The sequence below is a fragment of the Xenopus laevis genome, chromosome 2S (assembly GCF_017654675.1).
Source record: "Xenopus laevis strain J_2021 chromosome 2S, Xenopus_laevis_v10.1, whole genome shotgun sequence".
Classification (NCBI taxonomy): domain Eukaryota; kingdom Metazoa; phylum Chordata; class Amphibia; order Anura; family Pipidae; genus Xenopus; species Xenopus laevis.
This window is the reverse complement of record NC_054374.1, coordinates 52,869,759-52,891,846: the sequence shown is the minus strand read 5'-3', so window position 1 is coordinate 52,891,846 and position 22,088 is coordinate 52,869,759. Positions and strand designations below refer to the sequence as shown.

Genomic DNA, 22,088 nt, shown 5'->3' with positions numbered 1-22,088 from the left:
ATTATGAGAATGAAAGGATATATTCATGGGGAATGGAACTAAACACAGAAAGAGATAGATGGGAAAGGATTAAGCCAATCTTGAAGCAGAGAAAATGGAAAAAATCAAATAAGAGACGCTTTACCCCTACAAAAGAAATGGACACAATACATGGGGTAATTTTTTAGAGACTGCAGACAGCGATGTGGATCTAAGTCAAGAGGAGGCAGAACAACAAATGACAATTGTGAAGGAGAAAACAAAGAGACAAAAGGATATGAAACATCAGGAAAGGAGTGAAGCAGTCAGAGAAGTAAGCAAAGGGGAAATAAAGGTTCAAGAGAAAAGAAATGGGACAAAGAAGAAAAATCTACGAGCACAGCGAAAGGTGAAGTGAATTTTCCAAGATATGAACAAGATGACAAAGATTTAGTTATTAATATCTCATTTTATAATTTAACATCAGATGAGAAACAGGTTCTGAATAAAGGACTGATGTTCTGTCCATCAAATCACTTTTCCTTATTTGATACCATGTGGATGTAAATAGATTTATGCGTTCCCTAACCCTTAATCGTTTCTTTAACATCAAGAAAATAAAGGAGTATAGGGTTCAGGATTTGGGAAGTGAGATAAGTAATGAGAATATTGAGATAGATGAGAACTTTGTTACTGTAAGGCGTCCTCGGCGCGTCCAAGATGGCGGCGCCCAGAAGAGGCCATGCGTATTAACGCTGGCGCATCCTTAGACGCTGGCGCATATTCTGGCGCATATTCTGACGCACATCCTGTGACGTCACCTAGCGCGTTTTGACGCGAAAATCCACCTATTTAAGGTCGCCAGAAGGTTCTCTCAGTGCCCGAGTATAGGTTCTTCTATCTAGAGTTCCTGGGTGTTTTCGTATGATTGATTCTTGATTCTCGACTTTTGCCTGAAACCTCGACCTTGATTCTTCGCTGCCTGGACTGACCTTTGCCTGAAACCTCGACCACGAAACCTTGCTGCCTGGACCGACCTTTGCCTGAACTGACGATTCTTCTGCCTAATCCATTGTACCACGAACTGTGTTTGCCTATTGGCTTCCTCCTTGGTCCTCACTCCAAATTGTGCCTACGGGCCCTGACAGTATACTCGGACCATGGACCCTTCTGAGGAAGCTCCGCCTCCTCCCGATTTTGGAAGAGCATTCCGTGGACTGGCTACACGTATGGAATCCTACGAAGCTCAGCAGGTCCATTTTGGTCAAGCGCTGGAGGCCATCTTAGAGAAATTATCTATTAATCCTCCAGCTGCCGCAGCAGCTCCTCTTCCGGTGGTCGGCATTTCTTCTTCTCATGCTTCAGGGCCTAAGGTTCCAGCTCCTCCACTCTACCATGGAGATCCACAGTCCTGTCGTGGGTTTGTCAACCAATGCCAAATCCAGTTTGAGCTCCAGCCTTCGCAATATCCTTCTGAGAGGGCTAAAGTGGGGTTCGTGATTACTCATCTCCAAGGGAAGGCTTTGGAGTGGGCGTCCCCCTTGTGGGAGAAGAACTCTCCCCTTACTCACGATGTCGAGTTGTTTCTCCAGTCTTTTCGCAAGGTCTTCGATGCACCCGGCCGGGTGTCCACCACTGCTTCCCGTTTGCTGCAGATTCGCCAAGGGAGTCGCAGCGTCAGCGAGTATGCCATAGACTTTCGCACGTTAGCCGTAGAGACAAATTGGAATAATGATTCCTACCATGCGGTTTTTTACCAGGGTCTCTCTACTCGCCTAAAGGACGACCTGGTATCTCGGGATCTTCCAGAGCAATTGGAAGACCTCATCGCTCTTGCCATCAAAGTTGATACCAGGATGCGTGAACATATGTCCGATAGAGAGAGAAGCAAGAAATTTCTTCCTCCCCTGGCTCCCCGATTCCAGAGACCGTTCCTTCCTACTACCCCTGTCGCCACTCCAACTTCTGCATCTTCTGAGGAGCCCATGCAGATCGGGGGAGCACGCTTATCCGAGGAGGAAAAGTTACGCAGACGTACTGCCGGCTTATGTCTCTACTGCGGTGGCAAGGCTCACTTTGCCTTTAATTGTCCTATGAAGCAGGGAAACGTTCGCGCCTAGGTAAGTTTGGGGAGACTCACCTGAGCGGAATTGATCCTTTCCCTCATCAACCTTCTCGTCGCTTTTTGCTTCCACTACAGCTTCAAGTCTCGGCGAAGCAAATTTCGACGCAAGCATTTCTGGACTCTGGGGCTGCAGGAAACTTCCTGGACAAGGCGTTTGCTGTTCGGCACAACATTCCTCTACTTCCTTTGACGGCTCCTCTTCGAGTCCTGGCGATAGATGACAGACCATTATCTTCAGCCTTCATCTCACATGCCACATCAGAACTTTCCGTTATGATTGGGGCACTGCATGTGGAGAGACTTTCTTTTCTTATTATAAATTGCCCTTCTACGCCTGTAGTCCTGGGCTTACCTTGGCTCCAACTCCACAATCCCCTTATTGATTGGTCTGCAAATCAGATCTCCCAGTGGAGTCCATATTGTCGACTAAAGTGTTTGCCCCATAATGCAGTCTTGAAATTGTCTTGTTCTTCAATAAATCTTCATTCTTTACCTCAGGCATATCAGGACTTTGGTGATGTCTTTTGTAAAAAGTCGGCAGAAATCCTTCCCCCACACCGATCCTACGACTGCCCCATTGATCTTCTTCCCGGCACCATGCCTCCTCGAGGTAGAACTTACCCTCTTTCCCCTTCAGGGACTAAAGCCATGAAGGAATACGTACAAGAAAATCTTCAGCGTGGATTTATACGCCCTTCTTCTTCTCCGGCTGGGACGGGGTTTTTCTTCGTAGAGAAAAAAGATGGTAGCCTTCGACCTTGTATCGACTACCAGGGTCTAAACAAGATTACAGCCAAGAATCGCTACCCTTTACCCCTCATATCAGAACTTTTTGACCAACTCAAAGGAGCTTGTATTTTTTTCAAAGTTGGATCTCAGAGGGGAATACAATTTGATTCGAATCCGGGATTATGACGAATGGAAGACTGCGTTTAATACTTGGGATGGTCATTACGAGTACCTGGTCATGCCTTTTGGACTCTGCAAAGCGCCTGCAGTCTTCCAGGAGTTCGTCAACGATATTTTCAGAGATCTGTTGGGGCTGTATGTAGTCATTTACCTGGATGATATTCTTATTTTCTCAAAACATCTTGATGAGCATAGAATCCATGTTCGGGAGGTTCTTTCTCGCCTAAGGAAGAATGCCTTGTTTGCCAAGCTGGAAAAATGTTCTTTTGAGACTCCTAAGATTCCATTTTTGGGCTATATAATTTCTTCTGAAGGCTTTGAGATGGACCCAGCCAAGATTTCTGCTATTCAAGAATGACCTTTACCCACTAGTACTGTATCAAAGCTATACAAAGATTCATTGGCTTTGCCAATTATTATAGACAATTCATTAAAGGATTTTCGTCTAGGATCTCTCCAATTTTGGCTCTCATCCGTAAAGGTGGAAGACCCGATGTATGGACTTCTCAAGCCAAAGAAGCTTTTGAATCCCTGAAAAGTTCCTTCTCCTCGGCCTCTGTCCTAAGACATTTAGACCCCCTTCTACCTTTCTTCATTGAAGTCGATGCCTCTGACATAGGTGCTGGAGCCGTTCTCTCTCAACGACAACTCTGTGATGGGAAACTTCATCCATGTGCTTTCTTTTCTAAAAAATTTTCTCCTCCAGAACGCAATTATGACGTTGGCAATCGTGAACTTCTGGTGGTCAAGTTAGCATTAGAAGAATGGAGGCATCTTCTTGAAGGTTCCGCAGTTCCTGTGACCATTTTTACAGACCATAAGAACTTGGAATACATTCAAACCCTTAAACATCTGAACCCCAGACAGGCTCGTTGGTCCTTGTTCTTTTCACGTTTTAATTTTGTCAATACTTTCCGACCTGGTTCTAGAAACAAAAAAGCGGATGCCTTATCCAGAAGTTTTTCTCCTGTGGACTCTTCTTTGAAGGACGAAGAACCGATTATTCCGTCGGCTGGGGCGACGTGGCTGCTTTGTTTCCTTCTATGGGGTCTCAAATCCTGTCTGCTCAAACTTCTGCTCCAGCTGATACACCCCCTGGTGTGGCCTTTGTTCCCCCAGATCTTCATCAATCTATTCTTCTTCAATCACACAGTTCCAAGCAGGCTGGCCATCCTGGAATCAAGAAGACTACTGAGTCATTATCCCGTCTTGTTTGGTGGCCATCCCTCCGGAAAGACGTTAAAGAATTTGTTTCTTCCTGTTCCATTTGTGCCGCATCTAAAACCTGTCACACCTCCCCCAAGGGATTACTGTTACCATTACCCATTCTCGGCCTTGGACACATTTGGCCATGGACTTTATTGTGGATCTTCCTCCCTCCCGTGGTTGTACAGTCATTTGGGTGGTAATTGACAGGTTCAGCAAAATGGCTCACTTCATCCCTCTCCGTAAATTACCTTCTGCCTTGGAACTTTCTAATTTTTTCATTCAACACATTTTTCGCCTTCTCGGTTTTCCTTTGGAAATAGTGTCTGACAGAGGTTCACAGTTCATTTCCAAGTTTTGGAGGTCTGTATGCAAATCTCTCAATATTTCATTACATTTTTCCTCTGCCTATCATCCTCAGTCCAACGGAGCTTCTAAATGTGTCAACCAAGCTCTTGAACAATTCCTAAGATGCCATATTTCCTTGTGCCAAGATGATTGGGCTGATTTACTTCCCTGGGCCGCATTTGCTCACAATAATTCTCTTCACGCCTCTTCAGACAGATCTCCTTTTTTTGTGTTTATGGGCAACACCCTTTCGCTTTCCCTCAAGATGTACTCCTCTCCAATGTGCCAGCTGCCAACGACCAAGTTTCCCATATGTCTGCCATTTGGCAAGCCACGAAGGTCAACCTTGAGAAGAGTTCTTCCATTCAAAAGTTTTTTGCTGATAAGAAGCGTTCACCTCCTCCACAGTATGCTCTTGGTGATAAGGTGTGGCTCTCTACTAAGAACATTCGTCTTAAAATTCCTTCTGCTAAATTAGGTCCCAAATTCATTGGCCCTTTCCCCATTATTGAACTCATAAACCCTGTGGCTGTTCGTCTTCAGTTAACCCCAGAGATGAAGATTCCGAATGTCTTTCATGTCTCTCTCCTCAAGCCGGCTGCTGTTGGTCATGTTTCTTCTCCGCCAGTTCCTGTATCTGTTGATGGTCATCAGGAGTTTGAAGTGGAAAAAATTTTGGATTCTCGGGTGTCCAGGGGCTCTCTTCAGTATTTAGTGGAATGGAGGGGGTTCGGCCCTGAAGAATGTTCCTGGGTCAAACATTCAGACATTCATGCTCCTCTTCGAATTCGGAGATTTCATAGAAGATTTCCTCTGAAACCCAGCCTTGGTGGTCTGGAGGCCCCCCGTGGAGGAGGGGGTACTGTAAGGTGTCCTCGGCGCCCAGAAGAGGCCATGCGGCCGTCAGACGCCAGCGTAATGCGTTACGCTGGCGTTTTTACGCAGCGTATTAATGCTGGTGCATCCTTAGACGCTGGCGCATATTCTGGCGCATATTCTGACGCACATCCTGTGACGTCACCTAGCGTGTTTTGACGCGAAAATCCACCTATTTAAGGTCGCCAGAAGGTTCTCTCAGTGCCCGAGTATAGGTTCTTCTATCTAGAGTTCCTGGGTGTTTTCGTATGATTGATTCTTGATTCTCGACCTTTGCCTGAAACCTCGACCTTGATTCTTCGCTGCCTGGACTGACCTTTGCCTGAAACCTCGACCACGAAACCTTGCTGCCTGGACCGACCTTTGCCTGAACTGACGATTCTTCTGCCTAATCCATTGTACCGCAAACTGTGTTTGCCTATTGGCTTCCTCCTTGGTCCGCACTCCAAATTGTGCCTACGGGCCCTGACAGTTACATAGGATGTTTTACATATAATAGAACAACTAAAAGTAAATGAAGATATATTAGAACAAGGTACTAATGAGGGTGTATTAGGACAGATATTGAGTGGAGAAGTGATACATACAGATTAGGGCCAGAAATCAACGTTTTATCCAATGGGACATAGTGGTCCATTTTTGGACAGATTCTATGAGCTGGTATGTGATATTAACAGAGAATAAAGGAGAGTACAGAAAAAGGAGAAATTTAACCAAAGCAGAATACCAAGCCCTAAAAACATTAAAGGAAAACAACAAAATAGTGATACGCAAATCAGATAAGGGTGGAGCAATTGTGGTCCTTGATAGGGAATATTATGAAAAGTACATTATAGCTGAATGATGATAAGCAATATAGAGCTTTAACATGTGACCCTACCAGAATGTTCCAAGTGAAATTACGTAAGAAAATTGAATATGGCAAATCTGTGGGGATTTTAAATATAAAAGAATTTGACTATATTTGGTGTGAGAGACCGAGAATTCAAATTTTTCATACATTACCTAAGGTACATAAGAGCATAAAGGACCCAAAAGGGTGACCAATAATAGCTGGTAATGGATCTCTAAATGAAAAATTAGGAGAATATGTAGATAAACGTTTACAGACGCTTGTTCAGAATTTGACTTCATATATAAAAGATAGTGGTGATGCAATTAATAAATTAAACATGTGACATGGGAGGAGAATTATGTATGGGTCACATTGGATGTTACGGCTCCATATTCTTCGATTGAGCTTCATTTGGGATTGAGGGCACTGAAATTCTGCTTGGAATGTTATAATATGTACTCTAATGAGCAGTATGAATTCCTCCTAGAATCAGTAGAATACCTTCTAAACCACAACTACTTTGTCTATGATGGACAATTCTACCTCCAGAGGTGCAGTACGGCTACGGGGGCGCAATTTGCGCCCTCATATGCCAACCTATTTATGGGTTGGATAGAAAAATTCCACATCTTTGGAGATAGATCACCATGGAAACTGAATTTAGTGAAATATTATCGATTCATAGACTATCTGATTGTGGTTTGGAGAGGTAACAAAGAACAGATAGGAGAGTTTGTAAGATATTGCAATGAGAACCCTTGCAATATAAAATTCACATATAATATTGGAGATTCAAGTGTAGAATTCCTAGATATAAAATTATTTCATGATAAGGGAAAGGTCGAAACAGATGTGTATAGGAAACCAATCAGCAGGAATTCACTTCTGAAGAAAGAAAGCTGTCATCCAGGGCCACTCCTGGAGGGTATCCCGATTGGACAATTTCTCAGATTGAGGAGGATTTGTTACACTTGGGATGCCTTCCAGGAGGGGGCAATGGATCTATGGGACAGACTAATCAGTAGAGGCTATGATACAATGTGTATTAAAAAAGCATATGAGCGAGCAGTAGGCAGTGAACGTAAAGATCTATTAAGACAAGATGCTAGAAAAAGAAAAAATAGACATAAGAAAAGAAAATTCAGACATACATTTTGTAACTGACTACAGTAGTGAGGCTGATAAGATCAGAAAAATTATATTAAAACATTGGAAATTGATAGAGTTGGACCCTTTAGTGAATGTGAGAAAATTGTGGTTCTCCTATAGGAGATGTAAAACCATAGCAAAATATGTATTCCCTAGTATGTTACCGGAAAAAGAGAAATCTTCCAGTTGGCTTAAATTCTATGGAACATATAAATGTGGAGCCAAAATATGCAAAGCATGCAAATTTATGAATGTATCTAAAACCTTTAAGAGTACCACTACAGAGAAAGAATATGAGTGTAAAACCTATGTCAATTGTTAAACAGAAAATGTATATCTGGCCTCTTGTATATGTGGTGGTCAATATGTAGGGAAGACATCTAGGATAATTAAAGACAGAGTTTTGGAACATGTGGCATGCATTGGGAGAAAACATGTGTCCTCAGCAATAGCAGATCATGTTCTGAGTAAACATAATGGTAATGAGAGATGTATCTCTTTTCAGGGTATAGAACATGTGAGGTGAGTTAAGAGAAAAGGAGATATTGAGAAAACACTTAACAGGAGAGAGGTGTGGTGGATGTTCACTCATAAGACTAAACAGCCAGCAGGTCTGAACAAGGATTGGGAAATCAAATATTATTTAAATACCTAAAACAGTTAACAGAGTATAACATTCCATTTATAATATAAAGGAATATTACACATGAGATATAAAAATCTATTTTGAGGAGATGGAAAAGTATACTAAAAATGAATGAACATTTACACAAAAAAACAGAAAATGATGTAACAGATTTCTTTATTAGATGGTATTAGATGGTTTTAAACTGAAAAGTTTCTTTGTTTTTAAAAGGAATGTAGCAAACAAACATAAAGTAAATATAATGTGTGTACAACTTTAAATGTTTGAGAGGACCTGTATTGATGTCTATAAAGTTTGGATTTGTTGTAACAGGAAACTATGCTCTGAGGAAGTGACCCTTTGAGGTTACAAACCGCGTCAGCAACGTGTTTATTGTAAGCACTGCACTTTTTGCCATTATGTAATGGTTCACAATGGATAAAAATAAAGATGAGATATTTTAACAACTACTGTGGTTGATCCATGGCTACAAATAAATGTATATGTTGAACTGCTGATGCCGAGTGGGAGTAGCCAGGAACCTTCATGTGGAATGGGATCATTGGGCTGGTGTGCTGATACTCCTTCCTGCACACTGGAGAGGGACATTTTAATTATTCACTGTTAATGAAAGGAAATGGAATAATTAATATGCACTTTTAAATATGTTTCAAGAACTTGCATAATTAACAATTTTCAAATCCATTCTAAATTTTAATCAGATTGTAGCTCAGAGATAATCAGCCTGCTTATTTTTCTCCTGCTGCTGGACTAGAGCTCTGAAAATGTAGTTATAGATCATGAACAGAACTGCTGGAGAGACATAACTGCCAGTGATCTAAGACAATGCTGTCCAGATTTTCCATGAAGTGGGCTAGTTGTCTTACATATCACATGTTGGGGTCTGGATTTTATTAATAGGATAATAACCTACAAAGAGATCTATAGGGGCCACATAAATCCTTGGCCACATCTCGACCTTTGGCCTATAGTTGGACAGAGCTGGTCTTAACTATGTGCTCTTTAAAGTAAATATTTTTCACTTGCATCATCTTTTCTAAAAATATGTGGACTGCATGTTTGCAAAGAAACTCTAAGGAAGAGTAAAACAGTATTTGTAGACTTGTAATGTTTCCTTCACGTGAAGTCCCTCATATTAGAATGTCAAGGTATTTGATATGGAATAATAATTGCATTGTTTTCTTTTACTAATGCAGAAAGCAAGACTTGCAAGGATAAGGGTGGCAAAGACAGGAAGTTCCACAGCCTACCTGCACAGCAAGAGGAATGGTCTTCTTAATGAAGCTTTGAAACTAACAGTATGTGGGATATTACTTGGTTTACTACTTTCAGATGCCATGAACAAATAAGCTTTAATCTAGACTTACCTTCAGAGTAAATTAAGTTTTTAAAATTCTTATATACAAACTACTTTGACCCAGTCCAGCTGCATTGTGATAGAGGTGCTACCATATCAAAGAAAGTGCATGCACTCCTGCAGCCAGCCGGTGAGGTAAAAGGAGAAGCTTTATTCCATTCTATTAAAAGTCAAAGAGGTGCTACCATAGCAGGACTTAAGTCTGGGGCTCCAGAAATGTCTTCATTAAAAATGAATATTTCTGCATACATTTGCATGGAAAATTACATTTAGAGATGAATGTTTTGTAGCCACACAGCAGAACACATGGCTCATAAGGATTTTTTTTAGAAGGGATCTTCTTATAGAACTGCCTCTCTGCTTTGTGGGATTTATAAAGCATGGAGACCCAAGAACACCTTTATGTGTCTATGAAAAAATTACTGATGCATAGTTTCATGTTTTAGAAGTAATATGCCTACTTCACTAACAGAAATTCTAAATTGTTCCGATGGCATCCTATCAGCAGTTAGATATTATCACATTATTACAAATTGAAACATTAAAAAAAACACAATTTCAAAAAGACAAGATAACTACTTATCCACCAGTTTTCAAAATTATTTTTTTTATTACTGGCAGACCTGGATATGTAGTTGTTTTTTTCCTGCTGGAATTCAATAACATAATTGATAGCCCATTAATTTTTACCTGTGTGGAAATAGGGTTCTTAAAACCTGTTTTTTGAATATCTAGTGCTTTGAACTGTTCATCTTACAATCCATGTTGGTATACAGCATTACATACACTTAAAACATTCAGATCTTTAAGGGAACAGAGATATTATTACCACCACAACCCCTGGCTATTTGCCTTTGGAATATGTACATTGATGTGGTGCACATTCTGTGCTACTATGTGCTTTATTAGAGGGAAATTGTGGAAGCACTCAAGGCTAAATCAAAATATATTTAAATATAATGGAAGTGCTACTTACAATGCACTTCCCTGGGCCCCTGTCTCATAAATAATTCAGTATAAATGCAAGTGCATGTTTACAAAACAGGGGATTTTAGTTACCAAAGTTATGATCATAAAATTGAAAAGCCACCATACCACGTCAAGGTAAACCCCATATGGCGGTCCCTAACTTACTTATTAAAAAGAAACATTTCTCTGCATAATAGCATTACCTGTGTTCAGTGTATGTTGAGCATTGGTTTCAATTTGAAGGCTGAATCCTCCCCCGCCAGTAAAGGCTTTTAAGAGAGAGGGATTGCCCAAACCAACGCCCACATTTAAAAGCGTAGGACCACCATTAGTTTTAAGGGGTGGGTATGGGGTGCTATTGAAAAACCACATGAAGCTATGCCACAGCTTCAGGCCAATATACTATATTAGAGGGAAATTGTGGAAGCACTCAAGGCTAAATCAAAATATATTTAAATATAATGGAAGTGCTACTTACAATGCACTTCCCTGGGCCCCTGTCTCATAAATAATTCAGTATAAATGCAAGTGCATGTTTACAAAACAGGGGGTTTTTAGTTACCAAAGTTATGATCATAAAATTGAAAAGCCACCATACCACGTCAAGGTAAACCCCATATGGCGGTCCCTAACTTACTTATTAAAAAGAAACATTTCTCTGCATAATAGCATTACCTGTGTTCAGTGTATGTTGAGCATTGGTTTCAATTTGAAGCACTATGTGCTTTGTTGTTAGATATTTTAAAGGTAATAATGACTGTAAAATGAAAATGTGCAGGACTACAACAATATGAAGCCTTAAAATGCTCCCCTTTTGGGAAACTGGGAATTCATATGTGGGACCTGCATCTTCATTATGTAACCAGGTTTATTTAGCCAACTTTTTTTGTTTTTTCCAGTCCTGATCTTTGTCTTAAAACACTAATAATAAAGCCTGATGGAAGTCTTTGTTGCAGTATTGTGCATGTTATGGAAAGTTAGTACAGATAATAGTCTTTAAAACAGTAATAAAGGATTATGTCATACTGTATGTTCACCAGTGTATGTTCAAATGTTCACCAGTGTTTTTAAGTGGAATAGTGCTCATACCTGTAGCTACACTTCTGTGCTTTTTCCTAATAATGTCATTGGGAACTGCAGGAAGCTGTGTGTGACTGTAACTTAAGCCTTTGGTGTGGCCAATTTTAGAGTTGGCCTTTAGGAAGCTGGGGGCATTAAGTGCATTTAAAGGGTGATGGTACATATGGCGTTTTGTAGCCTTCTAAGACAATTTTGTAATTATGCAATTTGTAATTTTTTTGGAAGCTTTGTTGCCTGCAGGAAAGTTCCCTGTGCCATCACCATTATACACTAAGATTAGGGGTTTTCATAAGCAAATATAATTGTGGTCACAAGTTCTGTCTTGACATTCCAGCTGGATACTGATCTTCAGAGTAACTGAGATAAGGGTTATTACACATGGTTATTACTAAATACTGATGCCTCAATAAGTTCGGATTGATACCTCAATAAGTCTGTGACTGCACAGTGAGTGTGGGAGCTGCTAAGCAAGTGTTGCATGTGAATTAAGTGTTTAGCAGAATTAAAAACCTTAAGGTGTTGAAAACTTAAAAGCCGTTTGTGAGGAATTACACTTGGGAGACTGTAAGTTGCCAGTGTAAATATATATTTGTAGGTGGGTTTGTTGGTATCACTCAGTGTATGTCTTGTTAAATGTATGAGGTGTTGAAGTAGCAGTTCCAATCAGTATTTACATGTGAGAGTTATAGATGGGTTTTCATCTTGGAATCTGAACTGCAGACTCTAAGGGGGGGAACTTGCAGCACTTAGGGCAGCGGCAAACATGGGAGAGGGTTGGAGGCTCGCAGAGCGGTTGCAGGGGTCAGTGAAGTGGGGGTTGGAGAAGAGACAGGGGAGGCTAATAAGGGAGATAGGTTTGTGACAGTCAAGAGGCGAAGTAGTGGGATGGAAGGATAGGGGAGCCATTTTGGTTGAAAATGTGGGGGATGACAGCTCTGAACTGGCATGTACATTATGGAGCAGGCTGACTCTCTGAGCACCCTGGAAGGCAGTGTCTCTAATACAGGTGGGGGGGGGGAGTGTAAAAAAGGATTGGCAAGTTTTGGTTGTAGGGGATTCAATTATAAGAAAAGTGGATAGAGTAAACTGGCGCCCTGCATGCCAAACAGTCTGCTGCTTGCCTGGTGCTAGGGTTCGGCATGTGGTGGAACGAGTGGACAGGTTATATACACATAGGTGAAAATGACAAAGCTAAAGGAAGTGGTGAAGTCCTCAAAAATGATTTAAAAAAACTAGGTGTAAAGTTGAGGGTGAGGACTTCCAAAAGATAGTACCTGTGGAATGAGCAATAATAAAGAGACAGCAGGAGCTTAGGGAGAGTAATGTGTGGCTGAAAAATTGGTGCAAAGAGAAGGGTTTGGGGTTTTTGAGAACTGGGCTGATTTGTCAATTGGCTACAGACTGTTTGCCAGGGATGGGCTGCACCTCAATGATGATAGCACAGCTGCTTTGGGGGAGAAGATGGCTTCAGGGTCAGTAAAGGATTGCGTGGAATCCAGGCACCCTAGGCGACAGTGCCAGCCAGGCACCCTGGGCAACCTGGCCTGTTGCTGTGCCGACTGGGAGCGCATGTGCAAATAAGACCCCTACCCCTAGTTCCAGCCCTGTGTGGAAGACAGGTTAGATGAATTAATGCGCAAAGTAAGGGAAATTTGGGGAGGAGATTTGGTTGGGGATACTGTTAAGGACAGGTAGGACTATATGTCATATGTTAATTATGGTACCAGTATTAAATGTATGTTTGCAAAAGCAAGGAGTCTGACTCGTAAAATAGGAGAGCTGGAGGTGCTAGCGCTGGATAATGGGGGATTTTAATTACCCAAATATTGACTGGAGCAACAATACTGTCATGTCAGTTAATGGGAATAAGTTTATAAACTTGTTGCATGGCAATTTTATGGCACAAGTTATTGAGGAGCTAACCAGAAAAAAATGCTGTTTTGGATCTGGTGATCTCTAATGACCCAGAACGCAAATGTGCAAGTAATTGAACCCTTGGGTAATAGTGACCATAATGTGATATTATTTAATGTTTGGTGCAAACAATAAAAATACACTGGGGCCATGGGCATCCACAGATAGAGGCGGGGGGGGGGGCACTTGCCCTCCCTGAACTTGTACTTTATAATAAAGGATATTCTCTTGCCGTCTGTATATATAATGTTATATTTACTTTTTTTATATGAACACATTTCTGAAAATTACCATTAAGAACCTGCAATAAGCTTATAAAAGGCTTACATCAGCACCCCTTCAAATAATGGACCATCCCAATGCCTATTCTACTGCTCAGAGCAGCAGTCCAGATTTAGCTCCGCCCCTTCCCTCTGTGAGAAGCTTCCTGCTCCTCAACTGTGTGAGGAATCAGAGTAAAGAATCTCCTCTTGATGAAACAGCTTCTTTCCCAGGGCAGATGAGTGTCAATCTGTTGTGCTAAGCTTAGAGTGTGCCAGTTTATATGTGTGTGTTTTTATGTGCATCTATGTCTGTGTGTAAAAGTAAGTGTTAATGCGTGTAAGGGCAACTGTGTTTAAGAAGGTCTGACAAACTCTGTTTGTGAGTTAGAAATGAACTTGTGTATAGCTGTGTAACTACATTCATTATTGAATCCTATTGGTACAGGTTGCATGTGGGTTTTGCCTACAACCATTCTCCTAGTGCATTTGCCACAGAGCACATTAACCCCTACAGTTCCTTGCCCTGATGCTCCATTGAATCCCCCCCATCCATGGCCTTACTCTATTCACTGTCCTCTTTTACCCTTTCCCTTCTTATTCAGCTGTGTTACCCCCCCCCCACACACACACACCTTTCTGTCTCTAATAACCCTCTGCCTCACTCTATTCACTGTCCTCTTTTACCCTTTCCTTTCTAATTCTGCTGGGTTACCCCACACTCACCTCTCCATCTCTACTAACTCTCTGCCTCACTCTATTCATTGCCCTCTATCCATTGCCCTCTATCCACTCTGACTCACTCTATATATCTGTATTGATAGAAATTTCTATAATATTATATATATATATATATATATATATATATATATATATATATATATATATATATATATATATATATATATATATATATATATAGATATAGTCAGTTCGTGGAGCGCACACCATGAAATGTATAATTGCCTGGGTGCCAGTCCAAATATAAACAATAAAGTAAATCCAGAAGTGACGGCACTCACAGGAAAAATTGCAACAGTCCAATAGAGTGAAACCATGAAGGTTTATTGTAATCCTACGTTTCGGTTCCTTCTTGGAACCTTCGTCAGGGAAAGAAAAAAACCTTTTTCTTTCCCAAACACAGTGTTTGTCATTTAAAATTATATTAAATCGTTACTGTTCCCAATTTATTCCCTTAAGAAGTAAGTGTAGAAGCACCAAGAATCACCCTATGTGTCTTAATATACTGTAGAAATTAGAAGGAGAGAAAATAAAAAGCATTTAAAAACTACAAGTCTGTGGGGACAGAAGTTGCATTTAATGAATATAAACACTATAATAAATGTTGTAAAACTGCATTCAAGAAGTCAAAGATAGGAAATAAGGAACACATTGCGGTAGAGGCTAAGACTAACCCCAAAAAGTTTTTTTAAGTATATTAATTGTAAAAAGATGTGGGTTGAGAGTTTTGCTCCTTTAAATAATGGTTCCAGTATGGTTGTAACAGATACAGAAAAGGTATATGTGCTAAATCAGTTCTTTTCTTTAGTGTAAACAATAGAGGAGTCTGAAAGCTTAATATAGTCACTGACTGACTCAGGACATGGTTCATAAAGCTTTAGTAAAAATGTATGTAAACAACGCCCCAGGGCGAGATGGAATTAACCCCCAGGGTTCTAAGAGAGCTTAGTTCAGTTTTAGACCGGCCTCTATTTCTGATTTTCTCAGATTCACTTTCAGTTTGACATCTGTAGTGGGCAAATTATTTGAAGGCTTGTTAAGAGATCACATCCAAAATTTTGTCCTAGTGAATGGCATTATGAGCAGCAATCAGGATAGCTCTATGTAAGATATCATATCAGGTCATATAAGACAAATCTGATTTATTTTTATGATGAGGTAAGTAAGATGCTGAACAGCAGGGGAGCAGTAGATGTGATCTATTTCGTTTTTGCCAAAACATTTGATACTGTGCCCCACAAACAACTGCTTTTTAAACTAAGGTCTGTTGGGCTTAATGAGGTTGTTTGCACATGGATAGGAAACTGGCTACAGGATTGGGTACAGAGGATGGTTGTTAATGGTACATTCTCTACTTGGAGTAAAGTTTTTAGTAGAGTTCCTCAGAGCTCGGTATTGGGTCCACTTTTATTTAACTTGTTCATTAATGACTTAGGGAAGGGTATCAATAATGTATCGGTGTTTGCAAATGACACAAAACTATGCAGCCCAATTAATTCCATACAGGATTTGACATCTTGATAAAGTGTAAATCTGGGCAGCTATGTGGCAGATTAGATTCAAAGCTGATAAATGTAAAGGCATGTATCTGGGATGTAAACATATCCAAGCCACTTATACCCTTAATGAGACTGAACTAGGCAAATCCATAATGGAATAGGACCTTGGATAATAAACTTAGCTGTAGCAAGCAATGCCTATCAGCAGGATCAAGGGCAAATAAGGCCTTGAGCTGTATTAAAGAGGGCATAGATTCACGGGAGGAGGGGGTTATTCTTCCACTGTACAGAGCGTTAGTAAGGCCCCATCTAGAATATGCCATACAGTTTTGGGCTCCATCACTCAAACAGGACATTATTGTATTAGAGAGGGCAACTTAGCTGGTTAAAGGTATGGAAAATCTTAGCTATGAGGAAAGACTGGCCAAATTGGGGATGTTCACGCTGGAGAAGAGGAGCTTAAGGGGAGATAACTATGATAACTATTTATAAATATATAAGGGGATCATATAATAATCTCTCTAATGCTTTATTTACCAGTAGGTCTTTCCAGCTGACACAAGGTCACTCATTCCGATTAGAAGAAAAGAGGTTCCGCCTAAATATTCAGAAGGGGTTTTTTACAGTGAGAACTGTGAAGATGTAGGATTTTCTCCCTGAATCAGTTGTACAGGCTGATACATTAGATAACTTTAAGAAGGGGTTGGATGGCTTTTTAGCAAGTGATGGAATACAGGGTTATGGGAAATAGCTCATACTACTAGTTGATCCAGGGTCTAGTCCGATTGCCATTTTGGAGTCAGGAAGGAATTTTTCCCCCCACTGAGGCAAATTGGAGAGGCTTCAAATGGGTTTTCTTTTTGCCTTCCTCTGGATCAACTAGCAGTTAGGCAGATTAAAAAGAAAAACAAAAAAATAAAATGTTGAACTTGATGGACTTGTGTCTTTTTTCAACCTTACTTACGATATTACTATGTTGTATTCCATAGAAATCTATAAGCAACCTTAAGGGTTTTTTTCAGGTTGATTTGATCAATATAGATATTTATCAATCTACTTTCCACGAATATTGGTAAAATTGAATTACTCAATTATAAGTCTATTAAATGGCATGTAAACACCCTCCACAAAAATCAGTGAACAGCCTCTTTGAAATCTTTTGATAACTGCCACTCTGGTTGTTAAAAGGTTAACAGTAAGGCTGCAGCATCCCCTTAATCACTTAGAAATCCTTCTACTCCTCTAACCCACTCTGTCACCTCCCTCAGGAAATTACTTTGGCTGTTGGCTCATGAGCATGCTCTGTTCTTCTCAGCTCAGATTACTAAACACACTCTCCAGCCAATGAAGAGATAGCTTTGCTGGTTCCCATATAAACTTTGTTCTAGCTATCTGATCCTATAATTTTTCTCCTAGCCACCTCTCCTGAGCTCAGCTTAACCATTACAGTGCTGAAGCCCAGCAGAACTTTTTATCAAAGTATGTTGTGCCTGTCTAAACCTGCATTCTGCATTGCATGAACTTTACAGCATACATGTCCTGTTTGCAGATGTCAATGTTACTAATGATGTATCAGAGTGAAGATGGCCACTGGGTGAAAGCTGCTATTTGTTTTAGGAAAATGTGATGGTGCTGCAAATGGAGGGGGAATATGCAGTACACATGATGTGGCTTGGGTAGGGAAGATATGCCCAATTTATATACGTGGTAGGAAAATGTAGGCTTTAAATGTCCTTTAATGTGGTGATAATAATATAGTGTATAGTATAGTGATAATGATCATTGTGGATCAATCAGAATTGATATTCCATAGTGTTTATAAGTAAATCAGCCAATATGTGTGATTCTGAATTAAAGTTAGAGAGGCCACAGCTGCCACAACTTGGTCTTATACTCTTCATGAATCACACGCCAAACATTGAATTATTTGGATGTTCTGTTAGAGGAGATAGTAAGAATTTAAATTTAAGCAACAAGCATATGCAATGCAAATATATACAGGAAAGCCAAAGGTGGGGATTACTTTTTTGAAATGGTAAAAAAACAAAATTCAATCTCTATAGTTTGTGCTTTCTCCTATAATGCAGGACAGAGCGAATTGAAAATGCATTGATAAAATCAGGCAGAGAGAGCTCGGTGGTGAGAAAGATAGAGGTTGCTAAGCAGCCTTACAGTAAAAATGACCACTGAAGCTTGCAGTTATAGTATATTATAGTATATTATAGTATATAGTTATAGTATATTTTTTTATTTTAATATGTTTTTCTAGATCACTTCCACAAAATGCGGGGAAGATTAAATTAAATCCAATTTAAAAATGAAAGCAATCTAAATTTAAAGTGTCTCACTTGGACAACATACTAATATAGTTATAGGGTACAAAATCCTAAGTAAATGTTAAGGATAGGTGTTTAAAAATAGCAAGAAATAAATAAAATTTCTTACCGCCACCCATGGCAACAGAGAGAGAGAGAGAGGTGTGATGTCAGCTTTTTAGGGTGTCTGTTTTTATTACATACCCTCCTTATGTCATTCCTAATTAAAAATGTGTAAAGACATTTTTCAACAAGAATTTAATTTTTTTTAATGGTAGGAAGTCATATTAGCAAATATTAGAACTGTAGGAAAATCTCAGATTCATATGATATATAGCTATACATGCATTTCAGAAGGAAAAGACAATTTATGTATATTGTATGCAAATAGCACATTTTTATTTGCATTATTATTTTGATTATCATTAAATATTTTAAGAATATAAAGAATATATTTATATGGTAATATGCCCATTGGTATTATCCATTTATCTTTACTTTTACTTTTTAAAACATAGCTGCAGCCACCCAAATATACTTATTACTGGCCTGTTTAGTTCTGATACCTAGTGTAATGATATCATTTGTCTTAGATGGTGCTGTAATGAGACCCTGCTAGTATAACTTGTAATATTTGCATGGGTAAATTTTCTGATTACTAGACGCCCCATTCACCTGGGAATTTACTTACCATTCTGGATTTGTTTTAGGGGTCCACAGAAGAGCCGCACATTGGCAAATCAGCATCACTGATAGAAAACCAACACCACCACCTGCTGCACTGCCTGGAAAAGACAACTGTAAGTGGAACATGATATTATTCTATATCACCCAAATTTTATATTGCATATTTGAAACAATACTCCTCATTCTGACACCCTTTGATGAGTATCAGCCTTTGGCCTATCAAAATACAGACCCCAGCATTCTGCAGCAGCTACTAGGATGCTGGGAATTTAGCAATAGCTATAGAACCACAGGTAGAAATTATTTCCCAAGTGTAATAAAAATGGCCAACTTTATTGTTCAGGTTTTTAAGGGTTATTTATCCTGAAAATACATTATATGAGCAAAACAATAGTAACACCACATATAGATGTCTGCGTAGATGATTTTAGAATGGTGCATCAACTCTTTTCAGGCAAACAGAGATGTTGCAGGGTTTTTTTTCCCAGCTAAGGCTCTAAATCTGCAGTGATTTCTCTGCAGACTGCTAGAATGTTCAGTTCAGCTACAGCTTCATTAAACATTCCTTTCCACCAAGCAAGGTATCAATAGAGTTATAGAGATAAGACTCCTTTCCCTATCAGTACAAAGTTATTTAGCTATAGGATCTATAATCTGGAAACCCAATAATCAATGTACACCCAAACAATTACTTTTTTTTAATGACTATACTTGTAATTCTAAGCAAATCCACAATATACATTATTTCAAAATCAAACCCCAAATTTCCACTCAATATAAAGAAAAATATGCAGCCATAAAACCAAGAATTGCAGGTTTTGGACATTTTAACTTTTTTTAAACACTGGACATTTCCCTGTAAATAAAGAACAGGTACGGGACCTATTATCCAAAATGCTCGGGACCTGGGGTTTTCCGGATAACGGATCTTTCCATAATTCATACCTTAAGTCTACTAGAAAATCATGTAAACATTAAATAAACGTGATAGGCTGGTTTTGCTTCCAATAAGGATTAATTATATCTTAGTTGGGATCAAGTACAAGCTACTGTTTTATTATTACAGAGAAAAAGGAAATAATATTTAAAAATTTGAATTATTTGATTATAATGGAGTGGGAGATGGCCTTTCTGTAATTCGGAACTTTAATGGGTTTCTGGATAACTGATCCCATACCTGTATATATAATAGGTGCATAAATACAACTGTCTGTCAGAACACATTTATCAAAATTGCTCTTTACACAGCTTTTCATATAAGCAAAGCAATACTTTCAAACTAAATTATGGAGCACCTCTTGTTGATGTTAGGATCTGATTTTGGAATCATCATTTTAGCTACTTTACTGTTTGATAGTGTGTTTTATGGTCTTTGAGGTCCACCATTTACATTTTTAAATAGTCTGTTATGCAGTGTTTGATATTAAAGAGAATACTGCGTTCCTCACAGGAACATGTTAAAGTTGTGTGCTTATTTGCTAAGAAAGAAATACATTTACACTATAGCAGTAACCTATAGTTATCAATCTGAAGTTACTGTTGATATATCTACTTCAATTAATGATGACTATAGCTTTACAATATTAATTGATTTCTAACAATTCATGTAGGGGCATCCAAAAATCTGCACCACAGTTGATCTATCAAGAGGCAAACCAGATCAGCTAATGGTCCTTACTGGAGTGTATATGAGCCAATTGTGTAATGCATGGGCTTACACTTACACGTGACAACAGTTTTAAACCTAAGCATAAAGCCTCAGTTGGTTTCAGTTCTCCTTATTTACAGCATTATTAAGTTGTAAATAGTGTCTAATGTGAAGTAAATTATTGAAGCCTTGCTTTTGGCAGGTTAATTGTATTTGCCTGTAACTGAGAGGAGGAATTTATTTTCCTTCTCATATTTGCATATACAAACTGTGCATATAGAAGTAAAATTCACAGTTGGAAAAAAAAAGTCTACATGTAATCAATTCCCTTTACTTGACTGTATCCTTTAGCAACATATCTAGCTTTGTATGTTTCAGATCTATCTGCATTGCATTTTAATTGCATAGACCCATCTACTCCCACTGCATTTTTACCTTCTGGTAAAGTGGTCAGTGTAAATGTATCATTCTCTTGTAGTGAATCTATTTCATCTTTCATTGCATTAAGCCGCGAACTTTGTCAACTTTGAAAAAATCTCAGTTTTGCAAATTATTTGCCATTTCGTGGCGAAACGGAACAAATTCGCCCATCGCCTTAATCATTGCCCTCTGCACTCTCAACTTCAGATACTGTGACCTCCCCTGGATTTGGGTTTAATAGAGGCCGTAAACACATCAGTTTGAGTTTGTCTCTCAGTCACACACTGTGTAATAAACTTTACTAGCCTGTGTTTCAATACCTTTTCAGTGCTTGGGTAATACACCAGGTATGAAGGGACTATTTTTGTCATATCCTACAAAAATTCCCTTTTTACACTTTTGTACACTTTCACAAGCATTTTGACCCAAATGTTTTCATCTTGGATAAATTTCTCCCAGTTAGCATGTAGTATGGCATTTGCCTCAAACGATTGTTTAAACACCTGTTGTGAATCATAGCAGCAGTCATTACTGCATATGTCTATAACTCTTTTGGCAATTTACTCTCAAGTAACATACACCTTGCCATCTCTAATAGTGTTCTCAAATTTCTCTCAGCAGTCCGATTTTGATGGGGTGAGTAACGTGCTGAGGTCTCATGTCCTATGCTCTTCTTACTGAGCAGTGACTGAAAGTTCTTTGCTGCAAATTCTGTGCCATTATCATGCCATTGATCCCATGGGGGCAATGAACTTTTCTGTGGCTAATACTGTATCACTCTTATTTTTCAGAAAGTTCACAAATACTGCACCAGAGAAATCATCAGGAAATGCTATGGCATATCTAAAACTATATTTTGCTATTGGCTCTATGGGGCCTGCTAAATCAGTGTGTACTAGTTCAAGTGATTGTTTGGCATGGGTGTCAGACTGTTTCTGTTCAAATTTTCCCTGGGTTCAAATTTCACAATTTAGGTTAGACTTATGAACCTTACCCTTAATCTTCATTCCATTAACTACACTTTGTAGTTTTAAAAGATCATCATCAGTGTCGGGCCAAGTCGGACGGGCACCCAAGGCAACCCGACCGACTACATCGCCCCCTTCAGGCGTGCGTGCACAGGGGCGATCAAGCACACAAGCCAAT

General features: G+C 39.4%; 1 protein-coding gene across 1 annotated transcript in view; it reads left to right on the top strand.

The window, feature by feature from the left end:
• The window catches only part of LOC108709434 (potassium voltage-gated channel subfamily D member 3), a 584,836-nt gene that overhangs the window by 508,302 nt on the left and 54,446 nt on the right, over positions 1-22,088 (top strand). The window contains exons 4-5 of the mRNA XM_018249242.2: positions 9,249-9,350; positions 18,898-18,987. Coding sequence (XP_018104731.2) covers positions 9,249-9,350; positions 18,898-18,987 — 192 coding nt within the window. The remainder of the gene's footprint in view (positions 1-9,248; positions 9,351-18,897; positions 18,988-22,088) is intronic.